The following is a 23,630-nucleotide window of genomic DNA, read 5'->3' as shown; positions in this document are numbered from 1 at the left end:
TGAACCCATGTTTATTTCTTCTCCCTCCTGAAACCTCACTAACATGCCAATTAAGGAATCAAAAAACAGATATAAAATCTTCAAGAATAGGGAGCATGGGAGCAAACACAGCAGTGGAAGAAAGATGGTAGCACATTTCTGAAGGAAAACCAGCATGAGGGGAAGAGCAGCTGAGTGGGCTGGTGTAGAAAGTGAACTAAGAGCCTGCAGGAGAAAGAACCAACGAGGACTGAGATAATCTTTGTCCCAGGATCCCAGAGGCTCAGGAAGTGGGGCCCACGTCCCTTGGAGGTCAAAGGCCAAAACAGAAGAACTGGCTGAAAGACTGTAGAAGGTGGGCTTCGGTTCCCCTCCACCTGAGACCCACCCCCACTGCTCCATCACAGGAGTTGTTGTTCAGTCGCTAAGTTGCATCTGACTCTTTGTGACCGCATGGACTGCAGCACAACAGGCTTCCCTGTCCTCCACCATCTCCCGGAGTTTGCTCAAACTCACGTCCATTGAGTCACTGATGCCATCCAACCATCTGATCCTCTGTTGTCCCCTTCTCCTCTTGCCCTTAATCTTTTGCAGGATTCGGAAAGATTATTGCCTGGAGAAACTGAACCAGGGATTCTCCGGGCATTCCCAGGAACAGCAGAAGGTGGGGATGAAGCTCTGTGTTGATCATGATGCAAATTCATATACTGTACCATGGAAGAAGTGTCCTTCCTTCACCAGCCACACTGTCAGACTGCTAGCAGGCAAGCCGATTATACCCACCCTCCCCTGTCACCCCGTAGTCCCTCCTACCCCTAAGGAAGGTTAAGGGTTTTCTTCCTAAGAGAAAATAAATGGTCCCATAAAGATGACCTACAGATACTGACATCTGGGGTTCCCCCCAAGAAGAAAGCTGCCTCGTGACCCGTCACCCTTTAGTGAAGCTGCACACTCAGTAAGCCCTGCGCATGCACACAGAGCCTCCAGCTCACTCCCAAGTGAACTGAATTGCATAGACAGCCAGTCAAGAGTGACCTGACATTTGAGTAAGGCCTCTAGGATCTCTTTTGCTTGGATCACTTGGCTGGACCCTTGTTTTCTTGGCCTCATCAGGCCAGAGCACACCAGGTTCAGTCCTTGGTCCTCTCCTCTTCATTATCTACACCCACTCCCTTAAAGATGTCATCCAGTGTCCTGATTTGAAATCATCTTCATGTGCCAATGACTCCTGAATTTATATTTCCAGCTCTCTGCTACAATGCAGATTGGTATGTCCAACTATCTACTCTCTATGTCTGCTTGGATGTGTAAGCAACAATGTCTACTTTGCAGCCCTCTCTCTCTTAGTTCATCACAAGTCCATCCTTTAGGATGCTCAGGCCAAAACTCTGAAAGCTGCTCTTGACTCTTCTCACACTCCATATTTGTCATTTCAGGAAATCCTATTGGCTCTACCCTCAAAATATACCCAGCATCTGTCATATCTCATCATCTCTACTCTATCTTCCTGATTCAAGTCACTGTCACTGTCACCCTTTGCCTGAATCTTTGCAGTAGCTTCCTAACTGAATTTCCTGCATCTACCAATGCCTGAGATAGTCTTGGCAAAACAAAGAGATCCTTTTAAAATATAAGTTAGTCTTCTGCTTAAAACCCTGTAGTGACTTTCCATTTCACTTAAAAAAGCCAAAGTCCTAGCACTGGCCTTCAGTGGATGCCTGGCCTGGCCATCCATCACCTCTCTGGCTTTCCCTCTGACCACTCTCTGCTGCCTCCCTCTCTCAGCCACACTAACTTCCTTGCTAACCCACCAGACACATTCCCACTTAGAGGTTTTGCATTGGCTATTTCTTCTGTCTCAAAAGCATCTTCCCTACATGTTAACACGGCTAACTCCTTCATGTGCTTAAGTCTTTGCTCAAGTGCCACCTTATCAGTCAGGTCTACACTGTCCACCCTATTCAAATTGCAACCCACCCCAGCAACCCACACCCATGTGTCCATGCGATGCTTTTTCTTGTATTTCTTAACACTTACCACTCTCTTGCACAATATATTCTTTTCTTAAGTTACTATCTCTTAATTGTTTATTTTCTGTCTTCCTTGGCTATAAGGTAAACTTCAAAAGGGCAAGGATCTTTGTCTAAGTATCATATCCCAAGCTACTAAAACAGTACCTAATACATAGAGGTGCTTGAAAGATACTTAATGAGTGAATAACAAATAAAAATTAAAGACAACACCCAAAATAGACAAATAAGAAGGAACTTGGAAGAAACAGTAATGATAAAGGAAAACTTTTTTAAACAATATCATTAAAATCCTCAGATATAAGAGAATAAACTGCATCTATGAAACAAGAAAGGAATGATGTAACTGCAATAACAACAAGAACTAAAGGTCAAAGGATAAAAATTAATCCTTAAGAATTAAATTCATATCTGAATTTTTTTTGAAATCAATTAAGAGTTGGAAGTTCAAGAAATTCCCAGAAAGAATAAAAGCACAAGAAGATGACAACCTCAAGATAAAAGAAAACTAAAGGAACAGTCCAGGAGGTCAACTTACAACTTATATATATTTTAAGAATGAAAGAATGGGAAAAGAAGCTGACAAAATTTAGGGGTAAATAATATTAAAGAATATTCAAGAACAGAAGGGCATGAGTTTTCAGGCTACGAAGAGTCTCCTCTAGGGTTCAGTATAAGGGCTTTCCTAGTGGCTCAGGTGGTAAATTATCTGCCTGCAACATGGGAGACTGGGGTTCGATCCCTGGTTCAGGAAGATCCTCTGGAGAAGGGAATGGCAACCCACTTCAGTATTCTTGCCTAGAGAATTCCATGGACAGAGGAGCCTTAAGGGCTACAGTCCATGGGGTCACAAAGAGTCAGACATGACTGAGCAACCAACTGTGAAGAAAAATACCTCTGGCTGAGTCAGCACAGCACCATAACCTCTCAGGACAGGGATCAGGCCAAGACCTTCAAGCTTCTACAGTTTCCAAACAAAGGATCAGAACAGCACTGAGCACCTCAACAACAGCCATGGAAATCAGATAACAGTGAAACAAGGTTTTTGAAATTCTGAGGGTAAGGATTTTTTTTTTAAGGTAAGGATTTTTAACATAGAAATATATGCCTAACAAAGTCATCAATCAACTATGAGGCAGAATAAAAGCATATTCAGAAATGTCAAGACCTACCATTTCCCTTCTCTCAGAAAGTGCCTAAAGGGTATACTCCACCAAAATGAGAAATAAAAGATAAATAGCCTAATAGGAAATCCAGGAAACGGGGGATCCAAATCAGTAGTGTGCATGCTAAGTCACTTCAGTCGTGTCTGACTCTTTGCGAGTCTACGGACTGTAGCCCGCCAGGCGCCTGTGTCCGTGGGATTCTCTAGGCAAGAACACTAGAGTGGGTTGCCATGCCCTCCTCCAGGGGATCTTCCCAACCCAGGGACAGAACCAGTGTCTCTAACGTCTCTTGCATTGGCAGGCGGGTTCTTTACCACTAGTGCCACCTGGGAAGCCCCCAAATCAGTAGAGTACAAGGGAAGCTCCTAGGACAATGACAGGAAATCCTGGGGTGACAGCTACGTAACAGACCTAAAGTGTAACCTCCAGATTGGAGCAGAAAAATGGAAGATTCAAGCAGAAATGACTCAAAAAAACCAAACCCAACCACTCCAAGGTATCACTAGCTTACTTGATGTATTTAAATGTATTAGAGGATTTTCAGCTCTGCTAAAGATACGAAGATGAAACTAAGCAAGCAAATAAAGAGGCAAATATTAACCCCACATAAACAAAAAACTACACAAGAAGGAAAGGTAATCATAGTAAACTACTTGATTCAGCTTTGAACATTATCTACTTAATCACAATAACATAAACATTGACTATGGATTTAACTCGATGAAGTGATATAACTTTACAGAAAGGATGAGGTGAGGAAAAGAAGAATCAGAGGAGCATGGAATTTTTTCTTCCATAAAAGGAAGTCAATTGATAATATCTAAAATTTCTGACAAAAACGACAGAATGATCTCTGTTCGTTTCCAAGGCAAACCATTCAATATCACAGTAATCCAAGTCTATGCCCCAACCAGTAACACTGAAGAAGCTGAAGTTGAACGGTTCTATGAAGACCTACAAGACCTTTTAGAACTAACACCCCTAATAGATGTCCTTTTCATTATAGGGGACTGGAATGCAAAAGTAGGAAGTCAGGAAACACCTGGAGTAACAGGCAAAGTTGGCCTTGGAATATGCAATGAAGCAGGGCAAAGACTAATAGAGTTTTGCCAAGAAAATGTACTGGTCATAACAAACACCCTCTTCCAACAACACAAGAGAAGACTCTATACACGGACATCACCAGATGGTCAACACCGAAATCAGACTGATTATATTCTTTGCAGCCAGAGATGGAGAAGCTCTATACAGTCAGCAAAAACAAGACCAGGAGCTGACTGTGGCTCAGATTATGAACTCCTTATTGCCAAATTCAGACTTAAATTGAAGAAAGTAGGGAAAACCACTAGACCATTCAGGTATGACCTAAATCAAATCCCTTATGATTATACAGTGGAAGTGAGAAATAGATTTAAGGGACTAGATCTAGATAGAGTGCCTGATGAGCTATGGCGTGAGGTTCGTGACATTGTACAGGAGACAGGGATCAAGACCATCCCCATGGAAAAGAAATGCAAAAAAGCAAAATTGCTGTCTGGGGAGGCCTTAAAATATGGGTGAAAAGAAGAGAAGCGAAAAGCAAAGGAGAAAAGGAAAGATATAAACATCTGAATGCAGAGTTCCTGAGAATAGCAAGAAGAGATAAGAAAGCCTTCTTCAGCGATCAATGCAAACAAATAGAGGAAAACAACAGAATGGGAAAGACTAGAGATCTCTTCAAGAAAATTAGAGATACCAAGGGAACATTTCATGCAAAGATGGGCTCGATTGATAAAGGACAGAAATGGTATGGACCTAACAGAAGCAGAAGATATTAAGAAGAGGTGGCAAGAATACACAGAAGAACTGTACAAAAAAGATCTTCACGACCAAGATAATCACGATGGTGTGATCACTGACCTAGAGCCAGACATCCTGGAATGTGAAGTCAAGTGGGCCTTAGAAAGCATCACTACGAACAAAGCTAGTGGAGGTGATGGAATTCCAGTTGAGCTATTTCAAATCCTGAAAGATGATGCTGTGAAAGTGCTGCATTCAATATGCCAGCAAATTTGGAAAACTCAGCAGTGGCCACAGGACTGGAAAAGGTCCGTTTTCATTCCAATCCCAAAGAAAGGCAATGCCAAAGAATGCTCAAACTACCGCACAATTACACTCATCTCACATGCTAGTAAAGTAATGCTCAAAATTCTCCAAGCCAGGCTTCAGTAGTACGTGAACTGGGAACTTCCTGATGTTCAAGCTGGATTTAGAAAAGGCAAAGGAACCAGAGATCAAATTGCCAACATCCACCAGATCGTTGAAAAAGCAAGAGAGTACCAGAAAAACATCTATTTCTGCTTTATTGACTAAGCCAAAGCCTTTGACTGTGTGGATCACAATAAACTGTGGAAAATTCTGAAAGAGATGGGAATACCAGACCACCTGATCTGCCTCTTGAGAAATTTGTATGCAGGTCAGGAAGCAACAGTTAGAACTGGACATGGAACAACAGACTGGTTCCAAATAGGAAAAGGAGTACGTCAAGGCTGTATATTGTCACTTTGCTTATTTAACTTATATGCAGAGTACATCATGAGAAACGCTGGGCTGGAAGAAACACAAGCTGGAATCAAGATTGCCGGGAGAAATATCAGTAACCTCAGATACGCAGATGACACCACTCTTATGGCAGAAAGTGAAGAGGAACTCAAAAGCCTCTTGATAAAAGTGAAAGTGGAGGGTGAAAAAGTTGGCTTAAAGCTCAACATTCAGAAAACAAAGACCATGGCATCCGGTCCCATCACTTCATGGGAAATAGATGGGGAAACAGTGGAAACAGTATCAGACTTTATTTTTCTGGGCTCCAAAATCACTAAAGATGGTGACTGCAGCCATGAAATTCAAAGATGCTTACTCCTTGGAAGGAAAGTTATGACCAACCTAGATAGCATATTCAAAAGCAGAGACATTACTTTGCCAACAAAGGTTCGTCTAGTCAAGGCAATGGTTTTTCCTGTGGTCATGTATGGATGTGAGAGTTGGACTGTGAAGAAAGCTGAGCGCCGAAGAATTGATGCTTTTGAACTGTGGTGTTGGAGAAGACTCCTGAGAGTCCCTTGGACTGCAAGGAGATCCAACCAGTCCATTCTGAAGGAGATCTTCAGATCTCCTGGGATTTCTTTAGAAGGAATGATGCTAAAGCTGGAACTCCAGTACTTTGGCCACCTCATGCGAAGAGTTGACTCATTGGAAAAGACTCTGATGCTGGGAGGGATTGGGGGCAAGAGGAGAAGGGGACGACAGAGGATGAGATGGCTGGATGGCATTATTGACTCGATGGACGTGAGTCTGAGTGAACTCCAGGAGTTGGTGATGGACAGGGAAGCCTGGTGTGCTGGGATTCATGGGGTTGGACACGACTGAGCGACTGATCTGAACTGAAAATTTCTGAGTCAATAAATAGCAGTGAACACATAGTATTCAGAAATATGGAAATAAATACCAAAAGTAGTAAAAAAAAAAAAAAAAAAAAAGGAAAGAGTGCTAATGGCTGTCTCTGTGCATGGATTGGGGGTAAGAAGAATTATTTCTTGTTATAAGGTTTGTAACCTCATTTTATCTTCAGACTACAAACATGTATTACCTTGCTAAAAAAAATAAATATTACTTTTGGGATGTGGGACATATCAGCACCAAATCCGTACTCTCCACTTGATATAAAGATTCAAAGGTAATGGAAATGACTTCCTTATCATGTGGTTCAATGTTATTTAAAATCATACTTTGGGTATAAAATTTCAGCCATGTTAGATTAATAACTAACTCTAGTGGAGAAGGCAATGGCACCCCACTCCAGTCCTCTTGCCTGGAAAATCCTATGGACGGAGGAGCCTGGTGGGCTGCAGTCTATGGGGTCACTGAGGGTCGGACACAACTGATCGACTTCACTTTCACTTTTCCCTTTCATGCATTGGAGAAGGAAATGGCAACCCACTCCAGTGTTCTTGCCTGGAGAATCCCAGGGACAGTGGAGCCTGGTAGGCTGCCGTCTAGGGTCGCACAGAGTCGGACACGACTGAAGCGACTTAGCAGCAGCAGCAGTAGAAATCTAGAGTTGTACACCATTGTACCTTTAGTCGACAGTAATGTATGATATACTCAACGTTTTGCTAACAGGGTAGAGCTCATGTTACACAGTATTACCAGATTAAAAAAAAATGTAAGCATGTCTGTGCACCTCTTATACTACCAGTGGTATTCATCATATTTTTAAGCCTAGGGAATAGTGTGTACCATCCTCGTTGGAGCAATTTGATGGACAAGAGACCAATGGTGTCAGCTCAAGGGCCTAGTCTGACCCAAACTGATTCAAGACACAATAAAAAGCCTGAATAATTCCATTACTGCTACTGCTAAGTCGCTTCAGTCGTGTGCTGCCGTCTATGAGATGAGAATCCCCCATCCCTGGGATTCTCCAGGCAAGAACACTGGAGTGGGTTGCCATTTTCTTCTCCAATGCATGAAAGTGAAAAGTGAAAGTGAAGTCGCTCAGTCGTGTCCGACTCTTAGCGACCCCATGAACTGTAGCCTGCCAGGCTCCTCCATCCATGGGATTTTCCAGGCAAGAGTACTAGAGTGGGGTGCCATTGCCTTCTCCAGAATAATTCCTTTATCATTATACAAATCAAATCTCATAGTTTAAATTTTTTTCACACACAAAAAAAATCAGGTCTAGATTACTTTATAGGCAAATTCTAACAACTTTGAAGGAATACACTTTTCCAATCTTATTCAAATTCTTTGAGAAAATAATTCTCTCATTCATTCTGTGAAACTAGTATAATCTTGATATGAAAATAAGCAAGGACCATACAAAAAAAAGAAAAATTATAGTCCAACCTCAGTTATGAACAAAGATGAAAATTCCTGAAGTATTAACAAAAGAGCCACTCAGTGCATAAATGGTGACATATGCAACAGTTTTAAAAGCACTTGGTTGGGGGAATTAAATATAAAGGGAGACCTGGCATCTTGCATCAGGCAGAGTCATGGTGGAACATTCTGTGTGGATCTGAAAACACAAGGAGCGCAAGATGATTTTAAAAAAACACTATGAATACAATGAAATAGCTTCCTTATTACTACGGGTTTCTGGGTTCAGGAAATGGTCCGTTGGCAGAGGATAATACTGACTTGCCTCTGCTTCAAAGTGGATAAGAAGAAATAAAGATTTTAGATGGAAAATGGACAGCATAACTAATCCAACATGAGGCTACTGAACTCTCAGGGGGACCCCTCCAGGCTCTTGGACCAAACTGCCATGTTTAGAGACATACAGCAGTCCCTCCTCCAAGATTCCTGCCTTTTCTATGAATGGATCCTCTGAATTTGTACTATGGGTGGGTGGAAACTCCATGCACTGATTACTTCAAGCCTCAAGGATCCTGAGAAGGGTCTTGGCCGTAAAGAGTAGCTTGTTATAATGGCGTATCTTCTCTGCGCATCTTTCCCCTAATTAGGAATTGTGTGTATGTGGCAGGTCCATATTCCAGAAGGGGAAAGCATTACTCACTGTGCACGAAATATTCTCTCAAAATCTGGCGACCCAGAGACTGATGGGGGCGTAACTTTGTATTTTGATCTCGCCTTTCCTACCTGCATAGCAAAATAACCTGCAAGTAAAAAGGAATGAACGTTAAAAATGTGGCACATCATCATTTATTAGTAAAATGCACTACATACCTATTAAAATGTCTAAAATTTAAAAAGTCAGATCGTACCAACTGAAAAAGACAGACAGCTGAGGATGCAAAAGCAACTGAAATTCTCATACATCACTGGCAGGAATGTAAAATGGTACAACCGCCTTGGAAAACCATTTGGAATTTTTTAGTTAGACATATATTGACCATATGATTCAGTCAGTCCACGACTCGACATTTTCCCAAGAGAAATGAAATCATAGAAACACCTGCACACAAATGTTCACAATAGCTTTATTTGTAATAGCTAAAAATCAGGAACAACTTGCTGACAATTAACTTTATATGTCAACAAGGCTAACCATGGTGCCCAGTTGTTTGGTCAACACCAGTTCAGATACTGCTGTGAAGATAATTTTTCAGAGGTGATGAACATTTACATCCGTAGACTTTGAATAAAGCAAATTTTCCTGCCTACTGTGCATGGGCCTTACCCATTCAGTTGAAGGCCCTAAGGAAAAAGCTTGAGGTCCCCCACAGTGGAAGAGAATTTTGCCTTCCTTTGGACCAAGACTGCAATATCAGTTCCTTTTTTCTTTCTGCCACACCATGCGGTATGTGGGATCTTAATTCCTCAACCAGGGATCAAACCCATGTCCCCTGCATTGGAGCACGGATTCTTAACTACTGGATCACAAAGGAAGTCCCAGCAACGCCAATTCTTGTTGCAATATCCCGTCTTGCAACAGACCCCGCAAATTTCAGACTTTCTAGCCCCAACTCTTATAAGAGCCAATCTTTTAAAACAGATGTGTGAGAGTGTGTATGTGTACCCTATTGGTTCTGTTTCTCTGGAGAACCCTAACATAAATGTCTATCAACAAGTGAGTGGATAAACAATTTGTGGTATATCCATACAATAAGATACCACTCAACAATAAAAAGTAATGAACTAGTAATAAACAAAACAACATGGGTGAATCTCAGAACAGTTACGCAGAATGAGGCGTGCAGACGGCATCACCTGGAACTTGAGCAGCTGCACAAGAATCTGAGAGTGACCAAGGACAAACTAAGAGAGCAGGAGTCCAGGCATGTATTCCGCACAGTCAGCCAAAAAAGCTTTCAGGTTAAAGATAAAGCAAAACTAGTTACCAAGATCTTAAGGAGATAAACACTGTGAATGATGAAAAAGTTAACAGAGTGAATAAAGCTTTTGTGGATATACAAAAGGAAGTTGCACACACGTCTCCAAGGGCCTTTCTCTTGAACCTCTGCAGAAGCAGCTGATTCCTCAGCAAGGTCATGAAAACAAACCAGTTAATGTCGATGAAGCTACAAGTTTGATGGCGCAAGTGTAATACGCTGGTAATGCATCAAATTCCCCCAAATGAATGTTTAAATGTTTTATAGCAAAAAAATTATGCTGAATGAAAGAGGCAAGACCCAGCCCCCTCAAAAAAAGGTACTACTGTATAAGGTTATTTGTATAAAATTCTCAGGAATGCAAATGAATTTGCAGTGACATAAAGCAGATCAGTAATTGCCTGGAGATGAGGAGGGCGGAAGGTGAGGGGGGTCAAGAAAACGGGGACAATGGTTCCCTAAATGACTCAGTTTCCCCATTATGAAATAATTATGATTTTCTCACCCTTCATTTGCTGCATGGAAAATGCATTAGATTATTAAGCCCTGATGCCTGGAATCACCTGCCTCTGATGATCAGTTCTGTGACCCTCTTTCCTTTAGACCTACACTTCCTCCTTGTCGACAGTTCTCACCTCTTGTCCTCTCTCTCTCTTTTTACCCCTGAACTGACTTCTGGGGTCTTTTTTTCTCTTCAGATTATTTCCTCCAGATTATTTCAGTTTCTCATTAGTTTTCTCCAACACTATACTGGCCTCCCTTACTTCAGTACCTCAATATCCCTTTCCTACCTGCTAATGTTTTAAAAATAATTTCCTTTTCCACACTAAGTGTGCAGCTTCAGTGTCTCACTGTGTGACAGTCGTAGGGACCATGTGTTTCCTCCTGACACATGGTACTATCTCCTCTCCAACAAGAAGTCAGTAAGTATTGGACCTGGTCAAGTAAGGCTCTCACAGCTGGCCACTCCCCTTCCCCTTCATTCCCCTCAGAATAACCCTATAGCTTCTAAGTCCTGACAACCCTTCAAATAAAGGGTTGATCAGGATTTTAAAGCTATAGCTGAACATCTAAGTGTGTCGACACTTAGGACTGGCATCTTTCTCATTCAAACTGTAGTCATATCATTGAAGTCTAGGAGAGCAGAGTAAAAATAAGAGTGGGGTTGGGCATTAATGTTGTCCGACTCTGAGCTAAGCCTTGTGAAGCTATCATAAATCTGGAGAGACCAAGGCTCATGGCATCAGCTGGAAATCTATCTATGGAGGAGAAAACTGAGACTTGGCCATCCTGGACCTTATTACTGGTGCTTTTAACTCAGTCCAAAACATCAGAGAAAATAGGAGTCAAGGCTCTTTGTTTCCATGTGTAAAATGGAAACAAGGAAAGAAGTGTGCTCCTAGATTTATCTATCAGCAATCGCTTCCCTATGGCTCAGAAGGTAAAGAATCTGCCTGCAATATGGGAGACCTGAAGTCAATCCCTAGGTTGGGAAGATCCCCTGGAGGAGAGCATGGCAACCCACTCCAGTATTCTTGCCAGGAGAATGCCATGGACAGAGGAGCCTGGCGGGTTACAGTCCATGGGGTTGAAAAACCCTGCCCGCCCTCAGGAAGGAGGACCCCGTTGCACCAGCTCCAGTCCCAGGGGGACTCATGTCAGGGCCTTCAGAGAGACCATGGCTGTCACTGAGCAACATGACAAGGGTGAAAAGGCTATTTCACCCCTTTTTCTGGAGCGCCTCCATTTCTTCCCCTTCCCATGAGTTGATTAAAAGCTACTGAAAATGAGCTCCTTTGGCTTTGACTGTCTTTTCCCTTCCCTCGCTCTCGCCAGGGGGCCGCATGTGTGCTGGGGAAAGTGATCAAGACCTCCTGTCCTGCGCTGCCGGCCACAGCCAGACTCCTTCTGCTGCCTCTCAATCCAGCAGAAACTCCTCTCTGTGGGGAAGCAGCCAAGGAAACGACCACGCTGAGTGCCAACTCTGGGCCAAGCACCCTGGTGGGCACTCCCTACCAGTGTCCTGTCTAGCCCTCTTTGCTGAAGACACTGAAGGACAGGATTTCCTGGCCAAGGGCACCCAGCTTGTAAGTGGCTGGACCAGAGGATGTGAATCTGCCTGTTTTCAAGCCTTCCGCTGCTTCTACTACAGCACAACGGTGTCCCATCTCCATAAACACCAGACTTCTGCTAAGCAACGAGTTCTGGTTCTTCATGCCAACTCCCTCTCTCCCTTCCTCCTTTTTCTCTCTCCCACCCCTCACTTGTCCACCGTCATTAAACATTCCCAGTCCACCACCAACTACCACTGGCCCAGTCTCCTCTTCCCAGCCAGCTGCCTGAACTTCACACTGCAATTCACACTGTCCCTGGCACCCACCAGCAAACGGAGCCCCTCTGTGGGGAAGGCAGAGGCTGAGTCAGCCTGGGGACACCCGTGGACCTGCCCCTGTGCCCCCTTCAGGGCTGGGACCTGGGCACGCGCGGGGTGGACAGTGCCTACGTGTGGGTGGCTCTATGTGAACCAGAGGGTCAGCACAGGGAGCTTCAGACCTAAGTGATACTTAGTTGGCAATGAGCATTCTACTTTACTGCAGAAAAGAGGTTAATCAAACCACAAACTGTGTGTCTGAGGTATAATGTTTTCGTAAATTCACAAAAACAGACTTGCTGGCAAGTTTTCCCGTTGAGTGTGCGTGCAGGCTGGACTGTGTCCTAAACCAGTGTGCCTCTGGTGCCCAGGGCGGAGCAGCCCACAGCTCCGCCCCATTTCCTGGTACAAGCACACTGGGGGAAATTAACAAACGTGCACTTGATAAAAAGTCTTGCTTGGCCAAGGCTCAGACACTTTCCCCCAATTTGCATGCCAAGGAAGCACGCGCCTAAAATAATAGGAATTGAGCAAAAGTGACCCCAAAGGAGAAAAAGCCTCTATTCAACCAGGCGATCAGGATACTGAATAATCCTAATGGGAAGGCGCTTTAAAATTTAGAATGAATTGCTTAATCTGAAGCTCATATTTTTGCAGGAACTTTTTTTTTTTTTTGTACCTGATAATCATACCTGCCCTAGGCAGCTTATTTAGGAAACACAGGGTTCAAGAAATCACAGCCATGATTTGCAAGCAAGGTACAATGTTCCCTTTGGAACACTCCTAATTAATATTTAGAGCCCATTTGGCCCAGGTTCAGTCAAAGAGGGTTGTGGGTTGTAACCACAGATGATGCAGACTCTCTGGGCTTGGAGGGCCCACCATGGCCCCAGAGGGAGAACTTAGGGAGAACTAACCCCTAGAATGTTCTAAATCTCTGCCTGTCTCCTGATGACCCTGAGTGCTCTGCAGAGCCCACAGGCCATCAGGAAGTGAGTACAAACCGCAAACCCTCCCCACTCCCTCTAACACACACACACACACACATGCACACCAGGACACTTAAAAACCCCAAACCCTCTCCCCTCCCTGTAGCGCACACACATACACACAAACACACACTAGGAAGCTTACAAACCCAAACCCTCCCCTCTCCTTGTAACACACACACACACACACACACACCAGGACGCTTACAAACCCAAACCCTCCCCACTCCCTCTAACACACACACACACATACATGCACACCAGGACACTTACAAACCCCAAACCCTCTCCCCTCCCTGTAGTGCACACACATACACACAAACACACACTAGGAAGCTTACAAACCCAAACCCTCCCCCTCCCTGTAACACACACACACACACACACGCCAGGACGCTTACAAACCCAAACCCTCCCCACTCCCTGTAACACACATACACACACACACACACACACACCCCAGGACACTTACAAACCCAAACCCTCCCCTCTCCCTGTAACACACAACATACACACACACACACCAGGACGCTTACAAACCCAAACCCTCCCCGCTCCCTGTAACACACATACACAAACACACACACACACACACATGCACACCAGGACACTTACAAACCCCAAACCTTCTCCCCTCCCTGTAGCGCACACACATACACACAAACACACACTAGGAAGCTTTCAAACCCAAACCCTCCCCCCTCACTGTAACACACACACACACACACACACCCCAGGACACTTACAAACCCAAACCCCCCCCACTCCCTGTAACACACACACACCAGGACACTTACAAACCCAAACCCTCCCCCCTCCCTGTAACACACATACACACACACACACACACACACCCCAGGACACTTACAAACCCAAACCCTCCCCACTCCCTGTAACACACACACACACACACACCCCAGGACACTTACAAACCCAAACCCTCCCCACTCCCTGTAACACACACACACACACCCCCCCCAGGACACTTACAAACCCAAACCCCCCCCCACTCCCTGTAACACACACACACCAGGACACTTACAAACCCAAACCCTCCCCCTCCCTGTAACACACATACACACACACACACACACACCCCAGGACACTTACAAACCCAAACCCTCCCCACTCCCTGTAACACACACACACACACACACACACACACACACCCCCAGGACACTTACAAACCCAAACCCTCCCCCCTCCCTGTAACACACATACACACACACACACACCAGGACGCTTACAAACCCAAACCCTCCCCTTCACTGTAACACACACACACACCAGGACACTTACAAACCCAAATCCTTCCCCGTCCCTGTAACACACACACACCAGGACGCTTACAAACCCAAACCCTCCGGCTCCCTGTAACACACACACACACACCAGCCCACTTCAGAACGCTTACTTTGCTGACAGGCTGAGAGGACAGAGAGTGCAGCCAGCAATATCGAATTCCCTGCCATCTTTCCCAGGGAATGTTCTGGTTCACAGAACTATTTGCAGAATAGTTCCTGTTAGGGGAAGAGCGACTTTTGATTTGGCAACGCTGACCTGCCTTACAGGTTCATCTGAGCTGAGAAAGGAAGAGGGGGGGAAAAAAACGGAGGTTCAAACTGGCTGCGTGACCTTTGCTCTGGAAGAGGAATTAGGAAGGCAGGCGGGTCCAGGCTGTCAATCAAAGAGCAAAGATCTTCACCTGGATCCGGCGCGGCTTCCCAAACCTGTTTCTCGTCCCCTGAGCTCAGACCTCTGCCTTTAGCCCTCAAGCAGCAGCAGCAGTACCTTGAGTCAAACCACCTTCTCGGCCAATTCAAAAACAATTCCCAGTCCCTCTCTTTCAACCTCTGGGCCCCTTGGTCCCCTCCCTGGCTCCAAGGCCTTTCTAAGATCGTTCACACCTCCTGTGGAAAAAGAGAGGAGGTGTGAGATTTTATTTAATCCCATTGAAATTTACACAGTAATTTAAACTGGTTGTAACGTTATTCCCTAGTAAACAACAGATCCAGGATTTGAACTCACGCGCAGTTTCCAAAGGTGGCCTAAGCCCTGAACCAGGCTGCCTCCCACTGTCACCTAACTCTCCCGTGATCATGCTGACCTTAAAATTTTTTAATTGAGTTATAATTGACATATAGCATTATTAGTTTCTGATGTAGGACATAGATTTGATACATGTGTCTATTGCAAAATTATCTCCATAATAAATTTTATGTTCAGTTCAGCTGCTCAGTCGTGTCCGACTCTTTGCGACCCCATGGACTGCAGCACGCCAGGCTTCCCTGTCCACCACCTACTCCCGGAGCTTGCTCAAACTCATGTCCATAGAGTCAGTGATACCATCCAACCATCTCATCCTCTGTCATCCCCTTCTCTTCCCGCCTTCACTCTTCCCAGCATCAGGGTCTTTTCAAATGAGTCCATCCTTCACATCAGGTGGCCAAAGTATTGGAGTTTCAGAGGTTAGCATCCATTATGTTGAAACCGCACAACTCAGATGGGGACTTGAATCCCGTCTTTTCACTGGGCTCACACACCTGGTCCGAGGACTCAATGAAGCTCAGGTTCTTTGTGTCTTATTGCAGAAAGAATTCAGTGAGAGATAAAATGATAGGTAAGAAGTGGATTTATTTAGACATCTCATGGTCAGTATGCAGTCCATTTCAGAAGGTGAGAACGGCTTTGGGAGAAACACACTCCATAGTGAAAGTGTGGGCCATCTCAGAAGACAAGAGGCCCTGAAACACACAGTGATTAGTTTTCATGGGCTGGGTAATTTCATAGGCTAATGAGTGAGAGGATTATTCCAACTATTTTGAAGGAACTGGGTCAGAACCCATTTTTGGCCTTTCATGGTTGGCCTCAGACCTGTCATGGCACTGGGGTGTGTCATTTAGCATATGCTAATGCACTGCAATAAGCATATAATTGAGGCTCAACGACTATAATGAGTCCCCTACATATAAACCTTCAAGTTGTGAACTTTCAAACATGAGAACATGGAGCTTACTAATAAAGACCCAGTGGAATTGGAGGCCGAGAGAAGAGAGACAAGAGGAAGAAGAAGGAGCAGAAGAACCCAAGAGATTCATGGTGCAGGGAAGGGCAAGGAGAATTTTTTTATTTGAGGAGGTATTGTTCATTTCTGAGGCACAAGACCTGACTGTAGAGCAGACCACGAAGGTTTCAGCAGCTGTTCAGCAAGCAATCTGCTGCTACTGTGTCATCTGTGATGAGAGAAAAGAGCTACTACCCAGACGTCACTGGAGCATTTTCCCAAGAGAGTAGATACCGTTGAACCCAGCAAGGAACCAGGGCCTGTGCCATCAACATCAGGTGTGAATGAAATTGCCCCTTGCCCTCCATCTCCTATTACTGATAACCCTTCAGCTCTACCATCTCCCATCTCCTCTCCCTCCTCCAGTCAGTAACTCTTCTTGCCTGTTCACTCGATGCCAGCCCCTGTATGCCAGCTGTTGTCCTGCACTATTGTACTTTTTGAGTTTGTACTGTAAGATTTAAAATATTTTCTTTATTTTTTGTGTGTTTAATGTATTATTTGTATGAAAAGGATTATAAACCTATCACAATAAGGAGATCAGCCCTGGGATTTCTTTGGAAGGAATGATGCTAAAGCTGAAACTCCAGTACTTTGGCCACCTCATGCGAAGAGTTGATTCATTGGAAAAGACCCTGATGCTGGGAGGGATTGGGGGCAGGAGGAGAAGGGGACGACAGCGGATGAGATGGCTGGATGGCATCACTGACTCGATGGACGTGAGTCTCAGTGAACTCCTGGGGTTGGTGATGGACAGGGAGGCCTGGCGAGCTGCGATTCATGGGGTCGCAAAGAGTTGGACAGGACTGAGCGACTGATCTGATCTGATCTGATCATATAACTGATTGTGTTAGGTACCTAGACCAACTTTGTGGGACTTACAAACAAATTACACTTATGAATGCACTCTCAGAATGGAACTCATTCACATGCAAGGGACTTACTGTACTGGAAGTCAAATCTGCCATGTTGGGCCTCGTGGGTTCTAATCAGTTTCTGCGTATCCAACGGCTCTGTTGTTTTTCTAAGGATTATTCCCTGCCCCCTTCCCTCCTGCTTCAACCTCAGATAATTACGGTTTTTTCTTGTGCTGAGAACTTTTATAGTCTACTTTCTTAGCAACTTTCAAATATACAGTACAGAATTATTACCTATAGTCATCATTCTGTCCATTACATCCCCCAGGACTTATTTATAACTGGAAGTTTGTACCACTAGGATATACAATCTGAGAAGGAAAAGGGCCCTTGAGGGGAAAAGTAGGTCAATATTTTTATATAGTAAACACAGCACACGAGGTCTCCACGCCAATCCAGGGCCTCTCCATCGCCAGAGCAACACCTCACACCACCCGCTAGAGCTGTCCTTCCACAACCAGTGGCTTCTTCTGCAGAACCTAGTCACCATAGCTCCTCCTGTCTGTCAACACAATTACTTTATTCCCTTCTTATAAATATGTTGTAAATATTAATTTATTATTTATTTGTCTGCACTGGGTCTTAGTTGTCGGAGAAGGCAATGGCAAGCCACTCCAGTACTCTTGCCTAGAAAATCCCATGGGTGGAGGAGCCTGGTGGGCTGCAGCCCATGGGGTCGCTACGAGTCGGACGCGACTGAGCGACTTCACTTTCACTTTTCACTTTCACGCAATGGAGAAGGCAATGGCAACCCACTCCAGTGTTCTTGCCTGGAGAATCTCAGGGACGGGGGAGCCTGGTGGGCTGCCATCTATGGGGTCGCACAGAGTTGGACAAGGCTGAAGCGACTTAGCAGCAGCAGGGTCTTAGTTGTGGCATGCAGGACATTAAGTTGCCACATATGGACTCTTAGTCGCAGTATATGCAATCTAGTTTGTTGACCAAAGATCGAACCCAGGCCCCTTGCATTGGGAGTATGGAGTCTTAGCCACTGGACCGCCAGGGAAGTCTCTTGTTTTGCCCTTTAAAGATTCAGCTTCCCTATTAGGCATCCATAAAAAGGAACACATTTGAGTTAGTTGTAGTGAGGTGGATGAACCTAGAGCTTTTTACACAGAGTGAAGTAAGTCAGAAAGAGAAAAATAAGTATCGGATATTAATGCATATATATGGAATCTTGAAAGATGGTACTGATAAACCTACTTGCAAGGTAGGAAGAGAGACACAGACACAGAGAAACAGACTGCTGGACACAGTGGAGAAGGAAGAGGGTGGGACAAATCGAGGGAGTAGCACTGAAACCTACACATTAATAATGTTAATGCCAGTCGCTCAGTGGTGTCCTGCTCTCTGCCACCCCATGGACTGTAGCCCACCGGGCTCCTCTGTCCATGGCATTCTCCAGGCAAGGAAACTGGAGTGGGTTGCCATTTCCTCCTCTAGGGGATCTTCCTGACCCAGGGATTGAACCTGGGTCTCCTGAATGGCAGGCAGATTCTTTACCATCTAGCGCTACCAGAGAAGCCAAAACATGTACATTACCATGTATAAAATAGACAGCTAGCGGGAAGTTGCTGCGTAACACAGGGAGCTCAACCCAGTGCTCTTTAACAACCTAGAGGGATAGGATGGGGTGGAGGGGGTGGGAGAGAGGAATAAGAGGGAGGGGATATATGTACACTTATGACTGATTCATGTTGTGTGCCAGAAACCAACACAACATTGTGAAGCAATTAAAAGTAAAAACAGTAAAAAAAAAAAAAAAAAAAGATTCATCTTCCCATGAAACAAAGATGAGGCCCCTTCCTTGTCCCATGCTTCAGCTCAGTTAGAGGGAGCCCAGTGCCCGTGGGAAAGCTGGTGTGTCTCAGCCCCACAGAAGCCAACACCCGGGCTCCCAGCCCAGACACTTAGGGATGACACACCCTTGGTCAGGAGTTGAAACTCATTTCGATAAGATGAGCTACTGAGGTCTGAAGGGAAATTTAAATGAGATAGGGCTGCTTTAAGGATTGATTTATTAATAGGTAACATTTATAAAGTACTTGGAGAAGGAAATGGCACCCCACTCCAGTACTCTTGCCTGGAAAATCCCATGGACGGAGGAGCCTGGTAGACTACAGTCTGTGGGGTCACTAGGAGTCGGACACGACTGAGCGACTTCACTCACTCACTCACTCACTCACTCATAAAGTACTTAAAAACAGCACATGGTGGGCTCCTGCCGGCATTAGAGCTGGCCTTCTCTGCTACCAACAAGCCCGCGGCAGAGACAGAAAACATACCAGCATCCCACGGATGCCCAGAAACAGAACGATCACAATTATCAAGGACCGCAATACTCCTGATGGAAAACCAGCCCAGGTAAGGATTTCTACATGCTTGGTGTTTTTCACATTCTCTTGCTGAAAGTCCTGACCGATTGAAAACATCCGTAACAACTCAGCAATTCTTCAAAGCTCAGATAAACCACACTTGAGAAGTTATGCCCCAACCTATACTTTGCAAACATCTAGGGAACTGTAGGCTGTCCTGCAAAACATTTTCTCCCGCTTCAGAAGCTGGAGACTCTGCTCTGTGGCCCTGGATGTGGAAACTAAACTACAGAGGGCGGCGGCATTTCCCTGTCGAGGAGACCTTTGCCCTGGGATGGGCAGGGCGCGGGCAGAGGGTTACAATCACTTACATCAAGCCTGGGGCAGAAACTGCCAGATATCCAGCACCTGGATATCCCATCCAGGCTCAACGACAGAGACAAAAGGGGAGCAGAAAGGAGAGGAAACTAAAGACCAGTCTCCAGGGTGAAAGTGAAAGTGAAGTCACTCAGTCATGTCCGACTCTTTGTGACCCCGTGGACTGTAGCTCCTCCACCCATGGGATTCTCCAGGCAAGAGTACTGGAGTGGGCTGCCATTGCCTTCTCCAGGGGATCTTCCCGACCCAGGGATCGAACCAGGGTCTCCTGCATTGCAAACAGACGCTTTACCCTCTGAGCCATTAGGGAAGTCTCCAGGGTAGTACAGTGAAAAGAACACAAACTTTGAGCTAGTGATTTAGGCTCACGTCCCTGTATGGTGTTGGTGAGTTGCTAACGGTTCCCCGGCCTGTTTTCTCAAAGGGAAACAATAGGCCCAACCACACAGGTCCCTCAGACCGCTTAACGAAATAATGTGCAGGAAGCAAATAGCTTAGAACCTGGCACGTGGTAGGGTGCCCATGAGGTCTCTCTGGCACCCCCTCCACACCCTCAGGCCTGGTAGACTCACAAAAGACAAGATCTATTTGTCGGGAAGGCTTGGGTTTAAAGCAGCGATGATCACAGAATACTGTTATAATTTCCCAGAAGAATGGAAACAGCACTTGAATTGCTTCAAAAATAGCCTTGACAGTAACAGGAGGTCTGAACCTGAGTTGTCCTAAGTTTACATAAAGCTTGGGAAAGGATAAAGTAACGCAGAATCTAGAGATTGGGGAGGGGAATTGGAAATTCCCACAGACATTCCCCAGCACAGGCAGCCCTTCTCACGCGCACACACACACACACACACACACACACTCATGCTCCTACACACCCACATACTCATAAATACACACTAACACACACATATAATCAAAGACTCATATATACCCATGCATATTAACACAGAAGCACATTCTACCCTCATGTCCCCAAAGGGGATTTGTAAACTGAATGTTTGGACCCAAGGGCACACATGCTCGCAAAAACAGCAAGTGGCGTTATTCTCAAGTGGCCGCAAGTTAAAGAAAATTTTAACCCATAGGTGAAAATTTTAACCTATAACCCCAAATTTTAATCCGTGCTGCATACTGGCAATTGAACAACAGCCACAGAAGGAACTAACATTGTTCATTTGCCTCTTTTGTTTAGTAGTTATTAATTCTTAAAAACCTAAATAGTATTTGAAATGAAGTACTTTAAAAAAAGGGCTGTTGGCATAAACTCCCTGCCCCACCCCGTGGAGAGAAGTCAGGCTCCCTGTGGGCTCAGAGCTGGGCTCATCAACTTGCTGGGATCAGAGCAGCAAGAGGTAGGGGGGCCCTGGGCCCAGACGGCTGGTGTGGGCCTCGGTGTGATGGGGGCTCTGATGTCCTCCGTCCCAGATCCCAGTTCCACTCAACAGAAAGGAAGTTTTGAGCAGGTGCCCGGCCCCGTGTAGAACTGTGTCTTAATTACTCTTAACTTACTCTGCTTAATCAGCAACAAAGCACATGTCTTGTTGCCATTTTTTCAGATGGAGAAACTGAGGCTCAGGGGTGAGTAACTTGCCCAGGCTCAGTACAACCCAGCCCTGTTGCTCCCAAAGCCTTTGCATTTCACTTTGGCTGCACACTGGAATCACCTGGGGGTTATTAAAAATACTGGCCCTTAGCTCTCCCCTCACACAGCGATTCTGATTTCACTGGTCTCTGGTTTGCCCTGGGCACCTGAACTTTATATCTATATATATTTTACTATATAATTTATTTATTTGGCTGCACTGGGTCTTAGCTGTGGCACTCGGGATCTTCAATCTTCATTGCAGCATGCAGGATCTTTCAGTTGGGCATGTGGGATCTAGCCCCCACATGCCCAGGGGCATGTTAGTTGCAGCATATGGGATCTAGCTCCCAGACCAGGGATTGAACCCAGATCCCCCTGCACTGGAAGCAGGAGTCTTAGCCAATGGACCACCAGGGAAGTCCTGTGCCTGAACTTTTCAAAAGCTCCCCAGATGATTCCAATGCACAGCCAAGATGGAGAACCATGGTCTCAAACACTATGGTCCTTGCCACCCACTACCATCACCTGAGGTGATATGAACATGCAGATTTCTAGGCCTCTCCCAGGATCCATTATTGAGCAAGGATTTCATGTTGGTTAAGCAGGCATGGCCTCATATGCTTTACACAATACTGCTACGAAGTTGTAAATTATTCTCAGTTCACAGATAAGAACACTGACACCCAGAGAGCTTTGAGAACTGGTCTAATCGCCCCATCTCACTGCCTTCTAGGGAGGAATGATCACACCGCCTCTTGGAGTGGGTCTGGGGGAGTGAACAAGCTGGGGGAAGCCAAAGTGAGTGTCCTTGGAGCCCAGGAAGGAAGAGGAACTGGAAGGATCTGGATTGGCAAGAGGGAAGAGGTGAGAATAGGAGAACAGGATCTGGGGGTCCTCAGGGTGTAGCCCAGGAGAAACGGAGGGAGATTTCCACCAGAGGAACTTCTGGGGTGCCTGGGTGGAGGAAGGAGGAAAGACAGACACAGGAGAAAAATCAAGGTTGAGATGGCGGAGAAGGGGTACTCCCAGCAGAGAGCGGTCTGGCCGGAGCCTGTGTCTCAGCAAATTCCTCACCACATCCATCGGCTTTGTTGTTTAGTCACTAACTCGTGTCCAACTCTTTTTTACCTCCCTCATGGACTGTAGCCCACTGTGCTCTTCTGTCCATGGGATTCTGCAGGCAAGAATACTGGAGTGGGTTCCCATTTCTGCCTCCAGGGGATCTTCCAGACCCAGGGATTGAACCCATGTCTCCCGCGTTGGCAGGCGAGCTCTTTATCACTGAGCCATCACAGGTCCACCAATATTTGCCAGCTAACTGGTTTTGATGTTCAGAGACTTGGCAGTTCTCACCTGAGAACCACCAAGGGCGCTTTTGAAATAGACACAAATGTGACTGAGAAATCTCTCAGACACTGTGACACCAGCGTGGCCAGCTACTGCCTCCAAGAAATTACTGAGATTTCTACACACGAAGAGAGGAAGATGCACCTCTTCTGAACTAAAAACATTTGGCATTTCTCTTCAGCTTGTCCCTGAGGTGTAAATGTCAGTCTATCTCTCGTGTGTTGCCCGGTTGCTTCACTAGGCGTCCAGGGCAAGCAGGACAGAAGCCCAGCACAGAAGATGCAGGGTGTTGGGCTACGTAAGGCAGAGGGGATCCGTGGCTTCCCTTTCTGTCTCTCTGGGGCTTGTTAAGGCCAAAGGAATGGGCAACTCTTCACCCTCTTGAGGAGAAAGGTTGCAGCTTAAGAACAAACAGTTAAAAGCAGCTCAGACTTTGAAATGTGCGCTGAACTCACAATAGGGCTGGCACACCAAACCACAGCCATTGCCCCACAGCCCAGCCTGGGCCAACCTGACTCACAAAGCACCCACTCATCAGGTCACGGACTCAGTCAGGTCCTGCAGAAGAAGAGACATAGCAACATAAATTAAGAGCTTCGGATTAACAGACAGACTGCTGCTGCTAAGTCGCGTCAGTTGTGTTCGACTCTGTGCGA

General features: G+C 45.5%; 1 protein-coding gene and 1 pseudogene across 2 annotated transcripts in view; one reads left to right on the top strand and one right to left on the bottom strand.

Annotated features, from left to right (window-relative positions):
• The window catches only part of MGST2 (microsomal glutathione S-transferase 2), a 37,627-nt gene extending 22,656 nt beyond the window's left edge, over positions 1-14,971 (bottom strand). For both annotated transcript variants that reach the window (XR_011467470.1, XM_005895820.3), the window contains exons 1-2: positions 14,780-14,971; positions 8,730-8,829 (exon numbers count right to left, since the gene is read on the bottom strand). Coding sequence is in view for 1 of the 2 variants with exons in the window: in XM_005895820.3 (XP_005895882.1) it covers positions 8,730-8,829; positions 14,780-14,837 (158 nt within the window). In the remaining variant the exon portion in view is untranslated. The remainder of the gene's footprint in view (positions 1-8,729; positions 8,830-14,779) is intronic.
• On the top strand, positions 9,734-10,220 carry LOC102280684 (ribosomal biogenesis factor-like; annotated as a pseudogene).
• Positions 14,972-23,630: the final 8,659 nt, after the last annotated feature.

Source organism: Bos mutus, chromosome 17 (genome assembly GCF_027580195.1).
Source record: "Bos mutus isolate GX-2022 chromosome 17, NWIPB_WYAK_1.1, whole genome shotgun sequence".
NCBI lineage: Eukaryota > Metazoa > Chordata > Mammalia > Artiodactyla > Bovidae > Bos > Bos mutus.
The sequence above is the reverse complement of the archived record's forward strand: the minus strand, read 5'-3'. Positions and strand labels throughout refer to the sequence as shown.